General features: G+C 47.6%; 1 protein-coding gene and 1 long non-coding RNA gene across 3 annotated transcripts in view; one reads left to right on the forward strand and one right to left on the reverse strand.

Moving 5' to 3' along the window:
• Positions 1-16287, forward strand: part of KAT7 (lysine acetyltransferase 7) — a 28017-nt gene extending 11730 nt beyond the window's left edge. For both annotated transcript variants that reach the window (XM_082194376.1, XM_082194377.1), the window contains exons 9-15: positions 5149-5340; positions 5533-5622; positions 6659-6799; positions 9159-9252; positions 10610-10756; positions 11550-11656; positions 13561-16287. In XM_082194376.1, coding sequence (XP_082050502.1) covers positions 5149-5340; positions 5533-5622; positions 6659-6799; positions 9159-9252; positions 10610-10756; positions 11550-11656; positions 13561-13662 — 873 coding nt within the window. In that variant the 3' untranslated portion in view covers positions 13663-16287. The remainder of the gene's footprint in view (positions 1-5148; positions 5341-5532; positions 5623-6658; positions 6800-9158; positions 9253-10609; positions 10757-11549; positions 11657-13560) is intronic.
• LOC309516101 lies at positions 1447-5135 on the reverse strand. Its single transcript, XR_014212774.1, has 2 exons — positions 1939-5135; positions 1447-1908 (listed from the first exon to the last, which is right to left on the reverse strand). It is a non-coding gene; the product is annotated as an uncharacterized lncRNA (long non-coding RNA).
• Positions 16288-18097: the final 1810 nt, after the last annotated feature.

Consider the following 18097-nt stretch of genomic DNA (forward strand, 5'->3'; position numbering starts at 1 on the left):
GAAGCAATGATGGATCTTTAACTGGGTCCAGGTTGTGGGTTTCTGACTCCTCAGTTCTGAGAACAAGGTATTTGAGGAGCTGTATGTGGATTTTTTGTCTTTTGAGTTCCTGTTACTACACATGTGCTCAGTATTCTGAGCTTGGCTCAGCCTACTGGTCCCAATCTTTTGCTAGTCCGTTTCACTTGCTGTTTTTCCTGGGAATCACAGCTCTTGACCCCACTTTTGTTTGTGGGGATGGGGACCGCAAGCAAGTGCCTCTCCCACTTTTACCAGACTTAAGCTTGAAGAAGTGAGGAGAGGGTCTCAGTTTCCAATTGCGGGACACGCCCCACCTCTCCGTTCATTGATCCTTTTAGATTAATGTGAACTGAAGGCTAAGTGTATTTATGGCAGAACAGCAGAAGGAGATAAAGGAGCACCGTGCAACCATTCACATAGCAGAATGAAAGAGGATTGCCAGCTTCTCGACTGCTGTGCATCTGCTTATATTTTTAGAGTGTATCTATTGCCCTTCAGGAAACACTTCCAGATAGCTTACAAATAAAACCATTTTTAATAGTATAGAGGTACAGCAGGCCATTTCTTGGAAGCTGGACTGTTTCTGTCTGCTGTGGCCTTGATCAAGGTAAACTATGGTCACTCCCCTATTCTTATCTTCTCAGTGTCCTCTCCCCACCCCAAAATGTGGCCCTTTCTTGGATGTTTCCACTGCAAACCATTCACTAGATCAGTTAAGGTTTGCTTTTCTTTTTTATCGTATCTTTCTTTACAGTGGTACCTTGGTTTAAGAACAGCTTAGTTTATGAACAACTTGGATTAAGAATGTTGCAAACCCGGAAGTAGGTGTTTTAGTTTGTGAACTTTGCCTTGGAAGCAGAACATGTGCCGCTTCCTGTTGAGTGTAAATTGGGTCTTCCGCTGCTATGGGAAAGCACGCCTTGGTTTAAGAACGCTTTGGTTTAAGAAAGGACTTCCGGAACGGATTAAGTTCGTAAACCAAGGTACCACTTTTTTTGCAATTTAGATCACTCATAAACAGTGATTTTGGTTTTTGGTTTTACAATCTCCCCACCAGCATCAAATATCTATTTAGTTTTTCCCCTTGTGGGGGGGGGCAGGTGAATTCTATGTTTTTGACCAGGGTTTCAAGCTTTTTTTGGACTATGACTCCCGTGATCCCTGACCACTGGACCTGTTAGCTAGGGATGATGGGAGTTGTAGTCTCAAAACAGCTGGACACCCAAGTTTGGGAAACCCTGTCTTGGACGAAGGGCAGGTATTAAAGACACCGCAGTTGCAGTTGGAGGGAGCCTAATGCACCGTAAGAGCTGCGACAAATGTCGCATAATGGTTTTGCATTGGCCCCTTTTTAGATTTGTGATGAAATAATCAAAGCACATTTCCCAATGAGACCAGCCTCTCACTGTTTTCTTTTTTTCTAAAAAAAAAAATGCTAACAAAGGGCACATTTTTAAAAATGACAGCGAAGAGGCGTGCGGAAAGTGGACCGATCAATTGTGTGGGAAAGCTCTGGCAGCAGAACAAGTTTTTTTTAACCTGCCGATGGCAGCAGAACATGGATTCGGTCGGACCGGGGCTATGTCAGCTGAATGGCAGTTTCGCTGTAGATGCACTGGTCCTGCCAAAGGACCTCCAGAGAGAAAATGCCTAGAGAGAAAAGATGATGCTTTTGAAACCTCACTGCCTATCTGGAGATGCAGGTTTTAGGTTGCTTGAGGCTTAAGCTACATCTTAAGCGGAGTTGCGTCATTCTGTTTCTTTCTCAAACTCAAAGCAGGCTGCGGTGGGAGACTGTGCCTGAGAAGACATTCAGGTGGGAATATGCACCCTTCCCCTCCTGGTCCTTTACCAGCTCAAAACCTCCCTCCCCAAGCTTCTTTTCCACTTGAAGAGGATGTGGTGGCTCCTTCCCACCTCCCCAGAGTGAAAAAGCACCTTGAGTATAGCAATTTAGAGCTGCAAGACGACGAGAGCGCCATGGGTTAAGCAGGCTCTCTTGGCCTGCCCGTTTTCTGCTCAGAGCAGACCGAGCTGCTTAAGGTTTAAATAGAGAAGAAGAAAAGCCTGGAGGAAAGAATTGCAGAACTACATGTGCCATAATCTTTGGAAGCCAAGATATGCAGACGTATGTGCCCAGCCCCACTGTTTCTGAGCCAGCATTTCTTGGCCCTGCTGTTGGGGTGTGGATGGCTGTGTTGACGTGCCCTCGAGGACCGGCGCTGAAAAGGGTGAGAAGATGAAACAGCTTCGTAAGTGTTCTCATTTGGAAGAAGTGCCACTTTCTTTCCGCGGTGACAGTTACACTGAGCGCGGGCCTCCACCTCGCTGTCTTTTGCTGCGTAAGGAGGTGCCAGACTTCCGAAAGCAGTTGCCCGAGGTGCAGTCTGCATCTCTTTGGTTTCCCAGCTTGAAGAGTGCCAGAAGCCCTGGGGCAAGAGAATGGATCCTTTTTCATGTTTGATTGAAGCTCATTTGATGCTTTCCTTGTGATATGACCCCTCAGGCCCATGCTTCTCCCCCAGAAGATTAGGGAGAGACTTCTGGCTAATGTAGATCAAAGCATATAGAGCAAATCAAAACAACAAGAATCTTGGGGTTCTGCTGAGAGTGGACCACCGCTTCCAGAATAATGCTTTGGTACTTCTGTTAAGTCACGTGGAAGTGCTGAGCCCCCTATTCCACGTGGCCACGGCGGCTTTGAGAACAGCACTTTCTTCAGATTTGTGTTGGGAGTTAATCTGAAAAAGACTGCAAGCTGCAGGGACCTCCAAGCTCTCTGCATTGTTCAGGTCTTGGGGAGGGGAGCTTATTAACTGGCCTTCCAGATTTCCCGTCTCCAACGGCTAACTGCGATCAGAGCTGCGCAGCGGGTCAGGTTAACCACTGTGATGCCAGGGAGCCATGATTTACCACCAACTTCCTCCCCACAACCCCAGTCCTCGAGCCTCAGCAGGAATGCAGCGTTAAAAGCTACACATATGCCAGCTCGCCTCCGCTGCTGTGCCCTCATCTTGTTCACAACAAGAGAGGAAGAAAATACACACAGGCTTCGAAAATGAAAGGCAAGCAGTCAGTGTCTCCAGATTTTTCTCAGGACTTTTGAAAACCAGGCCCAGGATGTAAAGCACCAAGTCAATGTGGTCCAGGGCAGAGGGAAATCACAGAGCCCCAATAGCTGCTTGTTAACCACGCCTTCACCCACTTGTGCCCTCCTGCATCCTCAAGGAATCCTGCCTCCAATGAATGCCATTCAGGGGAAAGCAGGCATGCCCTTTGAAAGCATGTACAGTGGTACCTGGATTTACGAACTTAATCCATTCCGGAAGTCCGTTCTTAAACCAAGGCATGCTTTCCCATAGAAAGTAATAGAAAATGGATTAATCCATTCCAGACAATGAAAAACAATCCCTAAAACAGCAATTTCACATGAATTTTACTGTCTAACAAGACCATTGATCCATAAAATGAAAGCCTCTATATGGTACTATAAAATAATAAGACAGTATTGTAGATGATAAAAAAAAAAAATCTTACGTTCACTGATGATAATCATTGTTTGGATGTGGGGCTTTTATCTATTTCTGCAGTCACACAATCAACCAGTAACTGGACTGGGTTCCACACAGTCACAGAAACATGTCACAAAAGTGAAGTCGCAAGCCACAGTCACAAGTCAATCCCATAAAACAAAGAATAAGTCACAGTCAAAAAAATGAAATTCACAAACTGGAACACCTACTTCCGGGTTTGCAGCGCTCTTATTCTGTTCTAAAACCAAGGTACCACTGTACCTGAGACACAGAAGCTACAAATGTGTAAAGACATTGAGTGAACACTGAATAGAGCTCTTTGAATTGTTATTTTTTTAACTTGCCAAAAGACTCCTCTAAGACAAACACACTGGGAAATTTTATACAAGCAGTGAGAATATTTTAAATCCTTACTGCATGGATAGGCTGGAGTGTGTCCTGGGACTCTGATGATACTTGTTGTTTTCCTGGCTGTAGGAGGAGGATGATAATGATTATGATGATTTGGTATTATTTGGTATTTATATGCCGCCCACCAGACTGGGTTACCCTACCACTCGGAGAGGCTTCCAACAAACTAAAACACAACATATCAAACTTTAAAAAGTCTGCATAAAGGGACTGGTGAATGTGAGAAAACCTTCACTACTGCACAAAGGTGTAAATGACATGTTTTGCTCTGTCTGCATTTGCCTCTGGTCTCCTCCCCCACTATCATGTGATCCCAGAAGGTTGTTCAGAAGGGAATGGCCATCTGCCATGGATGCTTTAGCTGAGATTCCTGCATTGCAGGGGGGTTCGACTAGATGACCCTTGAGGTCCCTTCCAGCATTCTATGAATGTTGCCCTCAGGCTGAAGACAATTCCCTCCACAGCTGTTCTCAAGGCACCATGGTGAGGAAGAGGAGACAGAGGCTGTGGCTGCTGTCCTCTACCAGACACCTTCATGTAGAATTTACACACATTGGGCTTGATCCAGCCTAAATTAGATTGCCGTCCTACTTGTGCTAAACTGTGGTTAAGTCCCATTGAATTCATTGGGGCTGAGTAGACATGGCCCCAATGCCTTTGAACTCGAATGCCTTTGAAATCATTGGATCCAGCTAGTCTTGACTTTTAAATTCCATGGATTTGAAAGCACAGTTAACTTGGGAAGGATCCAGACCGTAGGTGGCCAATTCTGGGTTTCACAAGCTGCGGAGTTCAGTTTCCTAACAGTTTCAGTTTTCTGTTTGCAGCAAGTTTGTAGACCTTAAGGCTAAATAAAGAGAGGCTTGAATGTGGGTGGGGCAATTTGCATTTCCAAAGATCGGAGTGGGGCTTTGATGCTTTTTATAGCTCTGCCGCTCCCTGCGATTAGTGAAATAAACTGCAAAATAAGCAACTCCGCATAAATTTCCTTAATCTGTGTATCACTTATACAAAACTCAGTTCTTCCCGATACTGGAGTTTGTTTTGATTGTAGAGGAGTTTTTGGGGTGGGAGGGATTTTTTTCTGTTTTCACATGGGTCTAGCATAGATCGTATGAATAAAGAGCATGGTGAACTGTTTCTTTTTAAAAATAAATTTGATTCCCCTTCTCTCTCTCTATAGGAAAAGCTGCGACTTCAGGGCCAGATCACGGAAGGGAGCAACATGATCAAGACGATTGCTTTTGGCCGCTATGAGCTCGACACATGGTACCATTCTCCCTACCCAGAGGAGTATGCGCGACTGGGGCGCCTCTACATGTGCGAGTTCTGCCTCAAATACATGAAGAGCCAGACGATACTACGCAGGCACATGGTAAGTGTTGGGCACACCGCCTTTTTATTGGTTGAGCAGAAAATGCGTAGCTGCTTCTGCTGCTATGTTATTGTGCCCCCTAGTAAGTATCTTGTTCTTCCCCTCGCGATTCTCTCTTCCGCCTCTTTGTGCTTCTGATGCCGTTGGCCACACTAGGCAACTGTGCTAATGCTTGTGCAATGCTCTCCGTAGGCGAAATGTGTCTGGAAGCATCCTCCGGGTGACGAAATTTACCGTAAAGGCTCCATTTCGGTGTTTGAAGTCGATGGGAAAAAGAACAAGGTAACATACTTAACTGGAATTGGTTTCGGAGGAGGAGGAGGGGAGAATTTGTGCAACACGTTGTCTTTTGTGGGCCATAGGCAGGCTGCCCAGCTGGCTCTCCTTGAAGTCTGTCGCCCCAACTTCTCCCAGCTCTCTGTGAAAAATGCTAAGGCTCTCATTAGGACCAGTGCCAAGGGTTGGCATTACTGGGCATCTGGCAAGAGGTCATACACTAGCAGGGGCCCATTGACAAGAGCCCTGGGGCCTGCTGCAGGAGGTTGTCCTATAGAGGATGTCTTGCCCTAAGGCCTTTCAAAACCTGGATATGGTACTGGTCATTATATTGGTCTAACTCCATCGCCTTTGAGGGTATTAGACAGGTAGTCTTGCGTGGCTTACTAGTGTCCACCGAACCCCAGCATTATTTTTATTATTATTTATTTAATGTATATGCTTGTGCATGCTTGAAGCAGACTTTCTCTCAGACCGCTACCACAGTTTCTTTAAATAATTATATGCCACCCACTGACTAGGTTGCCCCAGGCACTCTGGGCGACTCCCAACAGAATATTAAAAACACAGTCAAACATCAAACATTACAAACATCCCTTCACAGGGCAGCCTTCAGATATATTCTAAAGGTCATATAGTTACTCCTTGACATCTGATGGGAGGGCGTTCCACAGGGCAGGCACCACCACCGAGAAGCCCCTCTGCCTGGTTCCCTGTAACTTCACTTCTCGCAGTGAGGGAACCGGCAGAAGGCCCTCGGTGCTGGATCTCAGTGTCTGGGCTGAATGATGGGGGTGGAGATGCTTCTTCAGGTCTGCAGGTCAGAGGCTGCTTAGGGCTTCAAAGATCAGCACCAACACTTTGAATTGTGCTTGGAAGCAAACTGGGACCAGTGCCAGAAAACCAGAGATGGGCCAGTCACAGTTTCAAAGAAGCAGATTTGGCCAAAGAGATTTTTCAGGATTTGGGGGCAGTGAGAGTGGTGCCTAGAATTGGCCACCTCTTCCCAACACATCCTTGACATGCCTTCTGGTTCTTCCAGATCTACTGTCAGAACCTCTGCCTTCTGGCAAAGCTCTTTTTGGACCACAAGACCCTGTATTACGATGTGGAGCCCTTCCTCTTCTACGTCATGACGGAAGCCGACAACACCGGCTGTCACCTGATAGGCTATTTCTCCAAGGTCGGTAACAGCCTCTCGAGCTCTGCTCCACAACCAGGGCACTGGCCACGACTTAGGCATTAAATCAGAACGGTGGGCCTGCTCTGGGCACTGAATCTGTAAGAGTTGGTTTGTGAAATATAGTTAACAGCGGAAAGCAAGCTTATAGTCCAAAGACAAATGAAAGCCAGGCTGCTTCCTGGAATCTTATTCAGGCTTTGTTACAAGTGCAAACTTCTGGTGCCAAACAGAGCCAGTTATTCTTGGTATTCATGAGGCTCCTCCACCCCACTTATAGTTGCATGTGCAAACACCTGCTTCCAGTAACATAAGAGCTGGGTTTCGGAGATATATAAATCAGAAATCAGGACTTTGAATGCGCTCTTGCATTGTGTGACAAGGAGCACCACACCCCGCCTTAGATCCACAGTGGGAGCAGTTCCAACTGTAAATCTGCTGAGCTTTCTTGAAAAGACTGTTGGGTAGGTAGTGGTTCTGCTCATTGGTTTGCTGGCTTAGAATTGGATCAACATCAGGTTTGTGGACTGAATCCTCATCTTTTAAACCGGTGGTGGGCAAACTTGGCCCTCCAGCTGTTTTGGGACCACAGTTCCCATCATCCCTGACCACTGGTCCTGTTAGCTAGGGATGATGGGAGTTGTAGTCCAAAAACAGCTGGAGGGCCAAGTTTGGCCACCACTCTCTTAAATAGAGAAGGTGACTTCTAGCCTGCTCCTCAGTAAGGGCTTGTTAGCCCAGGCAGCCAAACTCTCCATCTCAATCTTAGTCTCTGTTTTGTTGGCAGAGGAATATTGCAAGTCCAGGTGTGATGTGAGGATAAATGAAGGCCTGTTGTGGGTTCTGTTTGTTCCTTTACATTTGACCTGAATTCCCAGATACAGTGCTTTGTCATGCTGATCAAAATAGAGCACAGGAACAATTTGAATTTCACTTTTTCTGGCAGTGTGAGAGGCCATTTTCCAAAACGGCCATTAGAACTATTGATTCTGTTTAACTTTGGTCTCTGACACGTGCACCATGGCCGCTAGGAGTGCTGCATCAAAAAACTTTAATAATTTGCCATTGGAAGTGCAGCACTTTCAAGTTTTTGCCCCATTCATTTTTACATGATAGGTTGGTAAAATCACCGTTTTGGTACAGTTTCAGTGAAAATATTAAACAAATCCTGTAAGAGAAATGGACTGTTGCCCAACTCTCAATTTGTGCAGGTTTTGAACACAGCACTCTGAGAAATAGAGATGGTGCTTGTCTAAAATTCAAGGGGAGGGAGGTCCAAAGAGTAGATGCCACCACAGTAAAGTCCCAATTCGTATATCCTATGGAACAGACCTCCTAATAAGATGGTATCTGCAGGATGCCCTCTCCTAAAGTGTGCACTGATAGATTGGGCATAAGAAGGGGTAAGACTGTCTTTTAGGTATCCTGGTCCCAAGCTGTACAGGGCTTTGCAGAAGCACCTCAAACCTAGCTCAGTAGTCTTGTGTGCATCCTATTCCAGGTATTAAGGATGAAGTTGAATGTTACGATCACTCACTTCCTTTTCCAGTTTGGCATTTCCCCTCACAAATAGTTTGGAATCTACTCATCGCCCAGGCAGACATTTGGGGAAACGGCCACCACAGCCAAACAAGGCCAATTCAAGTTGTCTCTGTATGAGCTAATACCAAAAGAGCTTTCGCTGGCATTCTCAAGACCTGAGGGGAGCTGATGTTTGAGAAATGCAGGCCCAAAGCCGGGGTAGGGAATCTGTTTCAGCCTGAGGGCCACATTGCCTAGCAGGTGGGACAAGAGGGTGGAGCCAAAGATGTTGCTTTTGTATAGTAGACTGCATCCAGACCATGCAGAAGACCGCGTTCTTCACCCACACCTGTCCATCTAGGCCAGGCATCCCCAAACTCAGCGCTCCAGCTGTTTTCGGACTACAACTCCCATCATGCCTAGCTAACAGGACCAGTGGTCAGGGATGATGGGAATTGTAGTCCCCAAATAGCTGGAGGGCCGAGTTTGGGGATGCCTGATCTAGGCAAGCAAGAGACATTGTCACCGTTCAAGGACGCATTCCAGCCAAACAAAAGCGTTCAGAGAGGGTGTAGAGCAGGTCCAGTGAGGACTGTGGCCTGGGAAGAGTCTTGAAGACCACATAGAGAGAGGCCTTGAAGGTCACATTTAACTCCTGGGCCCGAGGTTCCCCACCCCTGGTCTCATGCCTCCTAGGGTGTCCAGGACTAGCTTTGTGATTCTTTGCATTGCAGCCATTCTGTTTTGATCAGCTTGCAAAAGCCATGCATTTGAACTTTTGCCACGATGTGATCAGTTCTTGTCAAACATGACCCTTCGCGGCTATACTGTTTACTTCCAGGAGAAGAACTCATTCCTCAACTACAACGTTTCCTGTATCCTGACGATGCCTCAGTACATGAGGCAGGGTTACGGCAAAATGCTCATCGACTTCAGTAAGTGTGGACGGACACTCGCTTTTGTTCTTAATCCAATGCTTACATACTGCCACAAATCAGATGGTTTCATAGCCTCAAATGTGACACAGAGCAGTTGAGGGGTTTTTTAAATGCAGCATGGTTGTTAGGGTTATAACTTTTTGACTATTTTTCTCTCAAAACAATGATTTCCTGTATCATATAGGGATGAACTTTTGCTTAGAAACACTAAGCAATTAGGGACTAATTCTTCTCAGTTGTGAAAAAAAAGGTCACCCCGAAATGAAAGTTGGAATCGCTGTATATGTAATGTTACTACTCAGAAGTATTAGCACTTTAAAAAACTTTATGGAACTGTTTAGGACTTTTACAGCTGTCTGGAACTTCCTGAAACTGTATTGGAGAATCACTGGAAGCAGGAGCCATCCATACTCCAGATACCAAGAAGTAATCAATGCACAATCAAAGCGATGCGGAAACTTTATAGTGCTTGCGGCAGAAACAAAGAAGAAACTGCAACCTTGGTTTATTCTAAACAATAAGAAATAATGTACAATGTACAAAACCTTATACAGTGGTACCTCGGTTCTCGTACAAAATCCGTTCTGGAAGCCCGTTTGGCTTCCGAAACGTTCGAAAACCAAGGTGCAGCTTCCCATTGGTTGCTTCTTGCACTCAGCGGAAGCTGCGTCGCACGTTCGGGTTCCAAAAAATGTTAGAAAACGGAAGCATTTACTTCCAGGTTTTCGGCGTTTGGAAACTGAAATGTACAACAATGGAGCCGTTTGGAACCAAGGTTCCACTGTACAAGTGTTAGAAAATTTGCAAGCTCTATTTTTCCTGTATTATAATATATGCTATGCATATTACATAATGCATTATACAGTTGCATATACAAAAATCAATTTATTGATTTCGGGGGACCTTTTTTCAAGAGTTTTGGAAATGCAATTTCATTCCTCTGTTTTTAGGTAAAAGTTCATCTAACTAATTTTAATGGAGCATCAGGTTGTAAAAAAGTTATAACCCTAGTGACCGTATGACCAGGGTCTCAGGGCTGTTAAGAGGTAAATAAATGTGGTAGCTGCAATCTTAGTGATCACCATCTTTCCATAACAAACCCTTTTTGGTCGAGGGCCTGTTAGCTTGGAAGTAAAATTTGGCCACCTCCAAAATAAGGTGTCTTCTACATTTTTTGAGGTGCTTTAGCTTTGCAGTAGCACAAGCTTTTGTGATGTTAAAAGAAAATGACTTTTTAAAAAAGACTTTAAAACGAAACTGCCTGACAGGGAGCTACGAGCTTTTGACAGCAGCTAGGGGATGGTTGACCACTTCATTCAGGTTCCAGAGAGTCTGCTTTGTTCTCTTTCTACAGGCTATTTACTCTCCAAAGTGGAAGAAAAGGTTGGCTCCCCAGAAAGGCCCCTCTCTGACCTGGGCCTTATTAGCTACCGTAGTTACTGGAAGGAAGTTCTTCTCCGCTATCTGCATAACTTTCAAGGCAAAGAGATCTCCATTAAAGGTGGGTTCTAGCTGTTCCTCCCCAGTGCATCAGTAGCAAACAGCACCTTTTTACAACAACAACAACAACCCTTCTAGTCCAGGGGTCAGCAACGTGTGGCCCATGGGTCAGATGCGGCCCACAAATACCGTTTTACTGGCCCACGAGCCACTCCCGAACCAAGCGGCCTGCTCAGCAAGTTCCCCATGCACAGTGCAGCACAGGGACTTGCTGAGTGGCGCAGGAAATTGCGTCTGCGCACACGCACATACCAGAAGTTGCTTCTGCGCATGCCCAGACGCCGAAAATCACTTCTGCGCAGGCATGATTTTCAGTGTCGGGGCATGCGCAGAAGCGATTTCTGGCACCCTGGACATGCGCAGATGCAATTTCCAGCATCGCACTACGCCAGTCCAGCCCACAGGCAATCTCCGCAGGAGTGATCTAGCCCATGGCCGGTAAGCCTTGCCGACCCCTGTTCTAGTCTTTCTTCCCCAAAACTGTGAAATGTAATTTCTCCCACCTTTGCTCCTCGAATGCCAAAGGAGCAATGTGGGGTGCTGAACCCCTGTTTACCTTCCCCCTGTATACTGAGATTCTGCTAGCCTTGCTCATCTGCTTCCAACCTACCTTTCTCAGCCATCACTCTCGGGGATCTTGTCTGGAGTCGTGGAAGACGTTTGGTCCTGATGCTTCTATGCATTTATAGCTGGAGTTGGCAGGAGACAGTGAGAGCTCTCTTGGTGGTTTGCCCCATATATCCCCCTCTCCCCCAAGCCCCTCAGTAAAACACACTCTTGCTTCTCTGTTTCAGAAATCAGCCAGGAGACAGCCGTCAACCCTGTTGACATTGTTAGCACTCTGCAAGCGCTTCAGATGCTCAAGTATTGGAAGGGCAAACACCTAGTCTTAAAGAGGCAGGTAAGTTGTGGGGCTAATACCTGCGAGAGAGGTATCTACCTCTCTTGGGTCGCTGTGTTTCTCTCGAGAGATTTCTAAGAAAAGCCTCACTCTTCCGCCCGAGATTTGCTGTGAATGAAAAGCAGAGAGTCCAGCTTAGCGCAGAAACCTATGGCAGGATTGTTTTGTGCATGTAACCAGTCAGTGGGGAGAAATTGCTATGTTTACAGTGGTGTCCAAACTTTTCCCCAAGAGGGCCAGATTTGATGAAGTGAAGGGCCGTGAGGGCTGACCAAAGGGCCAACTAAAGTTGTTGACTTTTTTTTGAAGTTGTTGAGGTTTTTGTAGGATTTTACCCCAGGAAATAAACTGCCACAGGGGCTGGATTAAACCGACCAGCGGGCCGGATTACGCCCTCGAAACAGACTTTGGACATGCCTGGTTTAGGGCTAGGGATGGCTACCAGGAAAAGCGGGTGTGTGTAGCTTCCCTGTTCCTTGACTCCCCACCCACAGAGTCTCTCTTTCCTTCCTTGCCTCTGTATTTCTGCTCATGATGGTTGCTACTGCTGCAGTTCCAGCTACTGTGGTTCTTGACAACGTCAGACATGCGCCCAGTTGGTCACAACAAAGCTGCTTTCATGGAGCAGAAAAGCCACGGCAGTTGAAAAGAACAAAGTGTGCCGTACAGACAGACTGCAGGAATGAGGTTCCAGTGAGCCAGTGTTTCTCCAGCTTGGGTCCCCAGCTGTCGCTGGACTACAACTCCCATCATCCCCCAGCTAGCAGGACAAGTGGTCAGGGATGATGGGAGTTGTAGTCCAACAACAGCTGGGGACCCAAATTTGAGAAACATTTCATTAAGGGAACCCTCTTGTGGCTCCCGTTGCATGCTCCCTCTGCACTGCGTATCTCATTTACCTGTCAGGAGATGTTCGGGTTGTTTCACCCATCAGTCTCTTGTCTACAGTGTCATTTGAAGTGCTTTAGAGTCAACTCACCTGGTAGCCACAGGTGATAAGGAATTGCATGCTGATGAGTGATGAGCCTGCAGAATGGGAGGTGCAACATTACATCCTTTTTCTGCACCAAGCAGGATACTAGAGAAGACACGGGGCCCTTTCACTCCTTTGTCACCCCCCAGGAGGCTACTAATATTTTTTGGGCAAGCTGGCGAGTTTTGTGGGCTTAGGCTGCAAACCTAACCCTGTCTACTTAGGAGTAAGGCTCACTGAATTCCAGTGGGACCTACTGCTGAGTAGACGTAGTTAGGATTGTGCTCACACGTAAGTCTCACTTGTTCAGTGCAAGGCTTACTCCCCAGTAACTGTGGTTAGGGTTGCAGCCTCAAATGTTTAATCGCTACTTAGCTAGCGCGCAGAAAACCCTGTCTGCTAAGCAAAATCGCCTCCTTGCTACATTCGTGATGGGGCTCAGCAAACATCAGGTTAAGACGATAACCAGAATGTGGAGAGGTCAACGAAATCAGCCTTCTTCCTTCGTTAAGTCTTCTCTGTCCTCTTCTCCTTCCATCTCTAGTCTCTCTAGCATAGCATTAAAACACCCAGATATTTCAGGCTCCTGCAATCCCCCTCTAAAACATTAAGTCTGAAACCCCCCAGTGACAAGATTTGACCTGCAGAAAACGCAACACAGAAGCAGGAAATGTCCAGCAGATTCTCGAAAATGGAGGTCCACGTTTGCACGATGGTTACTCCTCGGCAGTTACACAGAAAGAGAGTTCCCCAGTACGGAAGCCCCGGCTGTTTAAACTGGGTCATTTTGCAGCACAAAACTACTACTGTGCTTGTTTCCTTGAATTTAGGGGCATCCTTATCAATGCTAGACACAGCTCTGTCATCTTGTTAGCAGCTTCCCCCAGACTTTTAACCTGCACCTTCCCTTTTTCTCCCCCTCTCCCTTCAGGATCTCATCGACGAATGGATAGCCAAAGAGGCCAAGCGGTCTAACAGCAATAAAAGCATGGATCCCAGCTGTTTGAAATGGACCCCTCCTAAGGGCACTTAATTTGACCAACCTCTCTGAGAAGTGTGGACACCTCCTTGCCGCCGACCACCACCACCACCATAACCCCCTTTCCTTTTCCAGCATTAGGAACTGCCTTTGGGATCGCAGATTTGTGACTTGCTGTTGGTACCAACCCTCCCCGCCCCTCTTTCACATTCCTTCAGGATGTTTCTCTTCTCCCCGGGACCGTTTTGACCCAGGTCCTTCCTCCGCACGGCAAGGTCGGGAAGATCAGAACGGATACAGTGTCAATGTGGCCCCGGGAAGGGGCAGTAAGATCCTCCAGCGCACCGTTTCAACTTGCCGCTCCGTGAACCACAAGGCCCTAGTCCATAAGATGGTGTCGTAACTCGTAATTTCTTAGTCGTTTCAGCCTCCTGCTTCCATGCAGCCTTGAAGGGCCTGGTTGGCGCCTGCTGTGAGGTGGTGAAGGTCCTCCATGATACAGAGGGCTGTACTGTTTCAGATTGCAAGTGTGGGGCACCGCGATTCCCCATGCAAAGAATTCCCTTTCAGTGGAAAACCAGCAGTGACAGGGATAAAGATTCTAGAAGGCTCTCTATCTCCTGTCCTTAGGTTTCTACTCACGGGGGGGGGGGGGGGTTAATACAAAGGAGAGCATTCGGAATCAATTATCTCCCATCAGTCATATGAAATTTTGGTCCAGTCCATTCTACCCCACATTCCCACCCCCCTCTTATTCTGCTGCACCTTTGGATCCGGCCTAAAGGTGGGTTTGCGGGACCATCCCCCCCCCCCCCGTCACTCTGCAAGTGGAAATGATCAGACACCCCCTTGGGCTCCTTTGAGACCATCAATTTCTCATACCTGTTTGCAGGTCTGAGCACTAACTGGATATTGCACACCAAGCGTGTGCAAACAGCAGTTATTTCTTCCTTCCCAGCAGGCCAGGAAATCTCTGGGAGGCTCTGACTGAATGTGGGGACGCCCTTTGGCTGCTTCCCCTTCCCTTCCCCCGAAAAGTTTGAACGTTAAGGCCCTGCTGCTATCTCTGTGGGCCACACAGCTGAGTCCCCGGTGGGGGAAAGCGGCCTAACGGAAAAAAAGCACCACTTCCCTCACTCCTGCAGTAGTTGTGCCCTCGCCCAGTGTCGCCTAACATGGAGCTCCTTGCTCTTCCTCGCAGCTGCTTTTGAGTGCTCTGACCACAAACCCTTCTGAAGAGCCAGCTATAACTGTTCCTTTGCAGGAAGAGAAATGGCAGGACCAGCAGCCCTTACCAGCCCCCTTGTCCTGGGTGCCTCCTCACTGCTTCTGGCCTTTTTTGTCCTTTGAGCTTCCGCCCACTCCGAAAGAAACCTGCACCTGGCAGGCCAAGGAGCCACACCGCAGCGGCTGCTCAGAGAGCACTGCCAGCCGGACGCCGCTCCTTTTGCCAGCCCAGCTTTGGCACTACTTTGAATTGTCAGATCTAGGCGGGAGTTAGCTGCAGTCGGCTGGCTTGCCTTCATGCAGTGGTAGTTTAGTTCCCGCCGATACGTTTTGGCTCCTTTTGCAGTCCACACTCCTGCATCTCTTGAACCCTCTGTGCTCATCCGGGGACAACCCTGGACCTTTTCCCACCTCCATTCTGGCCGAGGCAAACAGCCGTTGTTTTTAAAGGATTGCCAGGGGGAAACCAGCTTCCATTTTCCAGAACGTGTGCTTATTTCACCCATAGATTGCAAGAGCCCCTGAGGGCCACCATGGCCAGGCAGCCTACCCCATTCATTTCTGACCTTCTCTACTGGTTTTGTTTGATGGTCTCATAGAAGCATGAGGTCCCCCAGAAAGGCTGGGTTTCTCCCACACTTCTGGGATGCCGTACCTGGTTGCATGTGGGTCCTCATCCCAAGGCAAATTCGCCCTTAGAAAAATGGTGAAAATAGTTCCAAGAGCCTGGAAAGTGTGTGTGCAAGCACACATAGCACCAGTTTGACACAAATAATGGGTGTGCCCCTTTTCAAGGGGAGCCCTCCCATCTTTTAAGTGATTGTCACTCCCTGGCTTGGGATGGAAACCCCTGCCTGAGCTGTGTGGCACTTGTTCCCAAGGACTGGGAGGGGAAAGGCAGGAAGCTGGTGGACCTGATAGGCTGTCTGTGAAGGGGGAGGGTGCTTGACCCTTTTAAAATGTCTTGTAAAGTCAGAGATGGGGACTGCAGCTCCCATCAACCCCATGCTTAGGGGATGATGGGACGAGCCACAGGTTCCCCATCCCTGCTCTAGGTATTAAGCTCACAAATTCGCCTTAAGAAAGGGAAGCCTCCACCGAGCACACGTTGCCTAACCTTGCTATTCACAGAGAGGACAACCCGTTGAAAAGCTGCAGCTAGAGAGGTCTCTTTCCTTACAGAGTCAGAAACCTCTTGACAGGTTCGCTCTTTGAAGGTCTGTGCCCCTCACACGCCATTGGCGTGCTTTCAGAATTGTGAATCGTCGGGTGGCATTTGCCCTGCGCTGCTTCCGGCGACCTTTTGTGCAGGGCCGAGTCGCCTGGTGACACCCCAGCATTTGGGGGGGCCAAAAGCCCGCTCGCTTGAACGCTGAGGTGCTTTTGCACAAAGCCCAGGGTCTGAGGGCACATGTCACGAGCCACAGACCAAGCTGGGCTGTGTGTGTGTCACATGCAGCACAACCAAAGAGGCCACAAAGGAGAGTGGGGGGTGTGTGTGTACGTCACATATTTGCCCCCCTGCACCACCTCACTCCAGGTTGCATCTTAGTACTGTTTGTCATCCCTAGAACATAATTTTCTTTCCTTCCTAGAGATTACCTTGGCACAAGCCTTTGGACCTTGGGGATGCCTGGCCAGAGAGCGCAGTGTGTTTTCACCTGTCTTTCAGACTGCCGTCACGATCCATTTCCAGAAAGTCTGGTTTTCGATTGTAAGGTTTGGCAAACAAAACAAAACCCTTCCAACTCGAAGCAAAACACCCTGTCTTTGGCCTCTAGTCTGCTGCGTGTGTGGAACACAACCTCTTTGTTTCTAGCTGAACTCTCCCCCCCCAAAAAAAGAGAAACGCCTCTCCTTGTCTCCCATCTTGGGACAAAATGGATTCCAGTCGAAAGCCGATCCCTCTAGCACAGATCTTTCCGCAAGCACTCCTGTGGTTGGCTCTCGTGTTTGGTTTTGTCTTTTCATTGTCATCCTAAATCTGCCAAAGTTTAGATTTCTGTGCACATTACTGGCAATTGTCATCCAGCACCCTCAGCTTCTAGTTTTTAGCAAATGGTGAGGTGGCGCCCTCTCAGGTGGGGAGGGGAGGTTGGCCATTCTTGTACAGAAGTGAATCTCTGTTTCCTGGATATGTTAGAATATGCTACCAGTGTATCTACTTCTCAATAAAGCATGTTCTCTGCTCTAGTATTCCAAGCATGATCGTTCCTGGGGGGAAATGTCTGTGCAATGTGTCGATCTGAGCTTTGGACTTTTGGAGACTTCCCTGCCATCGCCCGTTTTGCAACAAAACTGATTCCCTATAAACTACGCAGGTGAAGCCATTTGCTTGTATTGGCTTCTGGCACATGTTTCTTTCCTTTTTTGACTCGCATTCTTCCAAGTTCCGGGAATACAATGGTACCTCAGGTTACAGACGCTTCAGGTTACAGACTCTGCTAACCCAGAAATAGTACCTCAGGTTAAGAACTTTGCTTCAGGATGAGAACAGAAATCATGCAGTGGCGGCGCAGCAGGAGGCCCCATTAGCTAAAGTGGTGCTTCAGGTTAAGAACAGTTTCAGGTTAAGTACGGACCTCCGGAACAAATTAAGTTCTTAACCCGAGGTACCACTGTACAAAGGGAAAGATAAAATCTTACCAGTGGCACAGCACATTTTTGAATGCTCAGTTCAGGTTTGGGGCCCTGGCATCTCCAGTCAAAAGGATATCGGGAAGCAAACCTGGAAGTGTCTCCCACCTGATAACTTGGAGCCGAAGCCATTAGGAGAGGAGAGTACTGAGCTAAATATCAGTTCTTGTATCTGTGGTCTGGCAGTGTAGGGCGATATGGAGAGCTGAGGCCAAGGCCAATTTAAATGCTAAGCCTGGGATACCTATGCTTTTCTCAGTGTACTTCATTGTCTCTGACCATAGACCATGATGGTTGCATGCTGGAATCTCAGAATTGTAGAGTTAGAAGGGACCATGAGGATAATCTACTCCAGCCCCCTGTAACGCAGGAATCTTGCCCAACACAGGGCCCGAACCCATGACCCCAGCTCCGAGGGCCTTCTGGCGGTTCCCTCACTGCGAGAAGTGAGGTTACAGGGAACCAGGCAGAGGGCCTTCTCGGTGGTGGCGCCAGCCCTGTGGAATGCTCTCCACAATGTCAAGGAAATAAACTATCTGACTTTTAGAAGACATCTGAAGGCAGCCCTTTTTAAGGAAGTTTTTAATGTTTGATGTTTTATCATGTTTTTAATATTCTGTTGGGA

This window comes from Podarcis vaucheri (assembly GCF_965113315.1).
Source record: "Podarcis vaucheri genome assembly, chromosome: 13".
NCBI classification, from domain to species: domain Eukaryota; kingdom Metazoa; phylum Chordata; class Lepidosauria; order Squamata; family Lacertidae; genus Podarcis; species Podarcis vaucheri.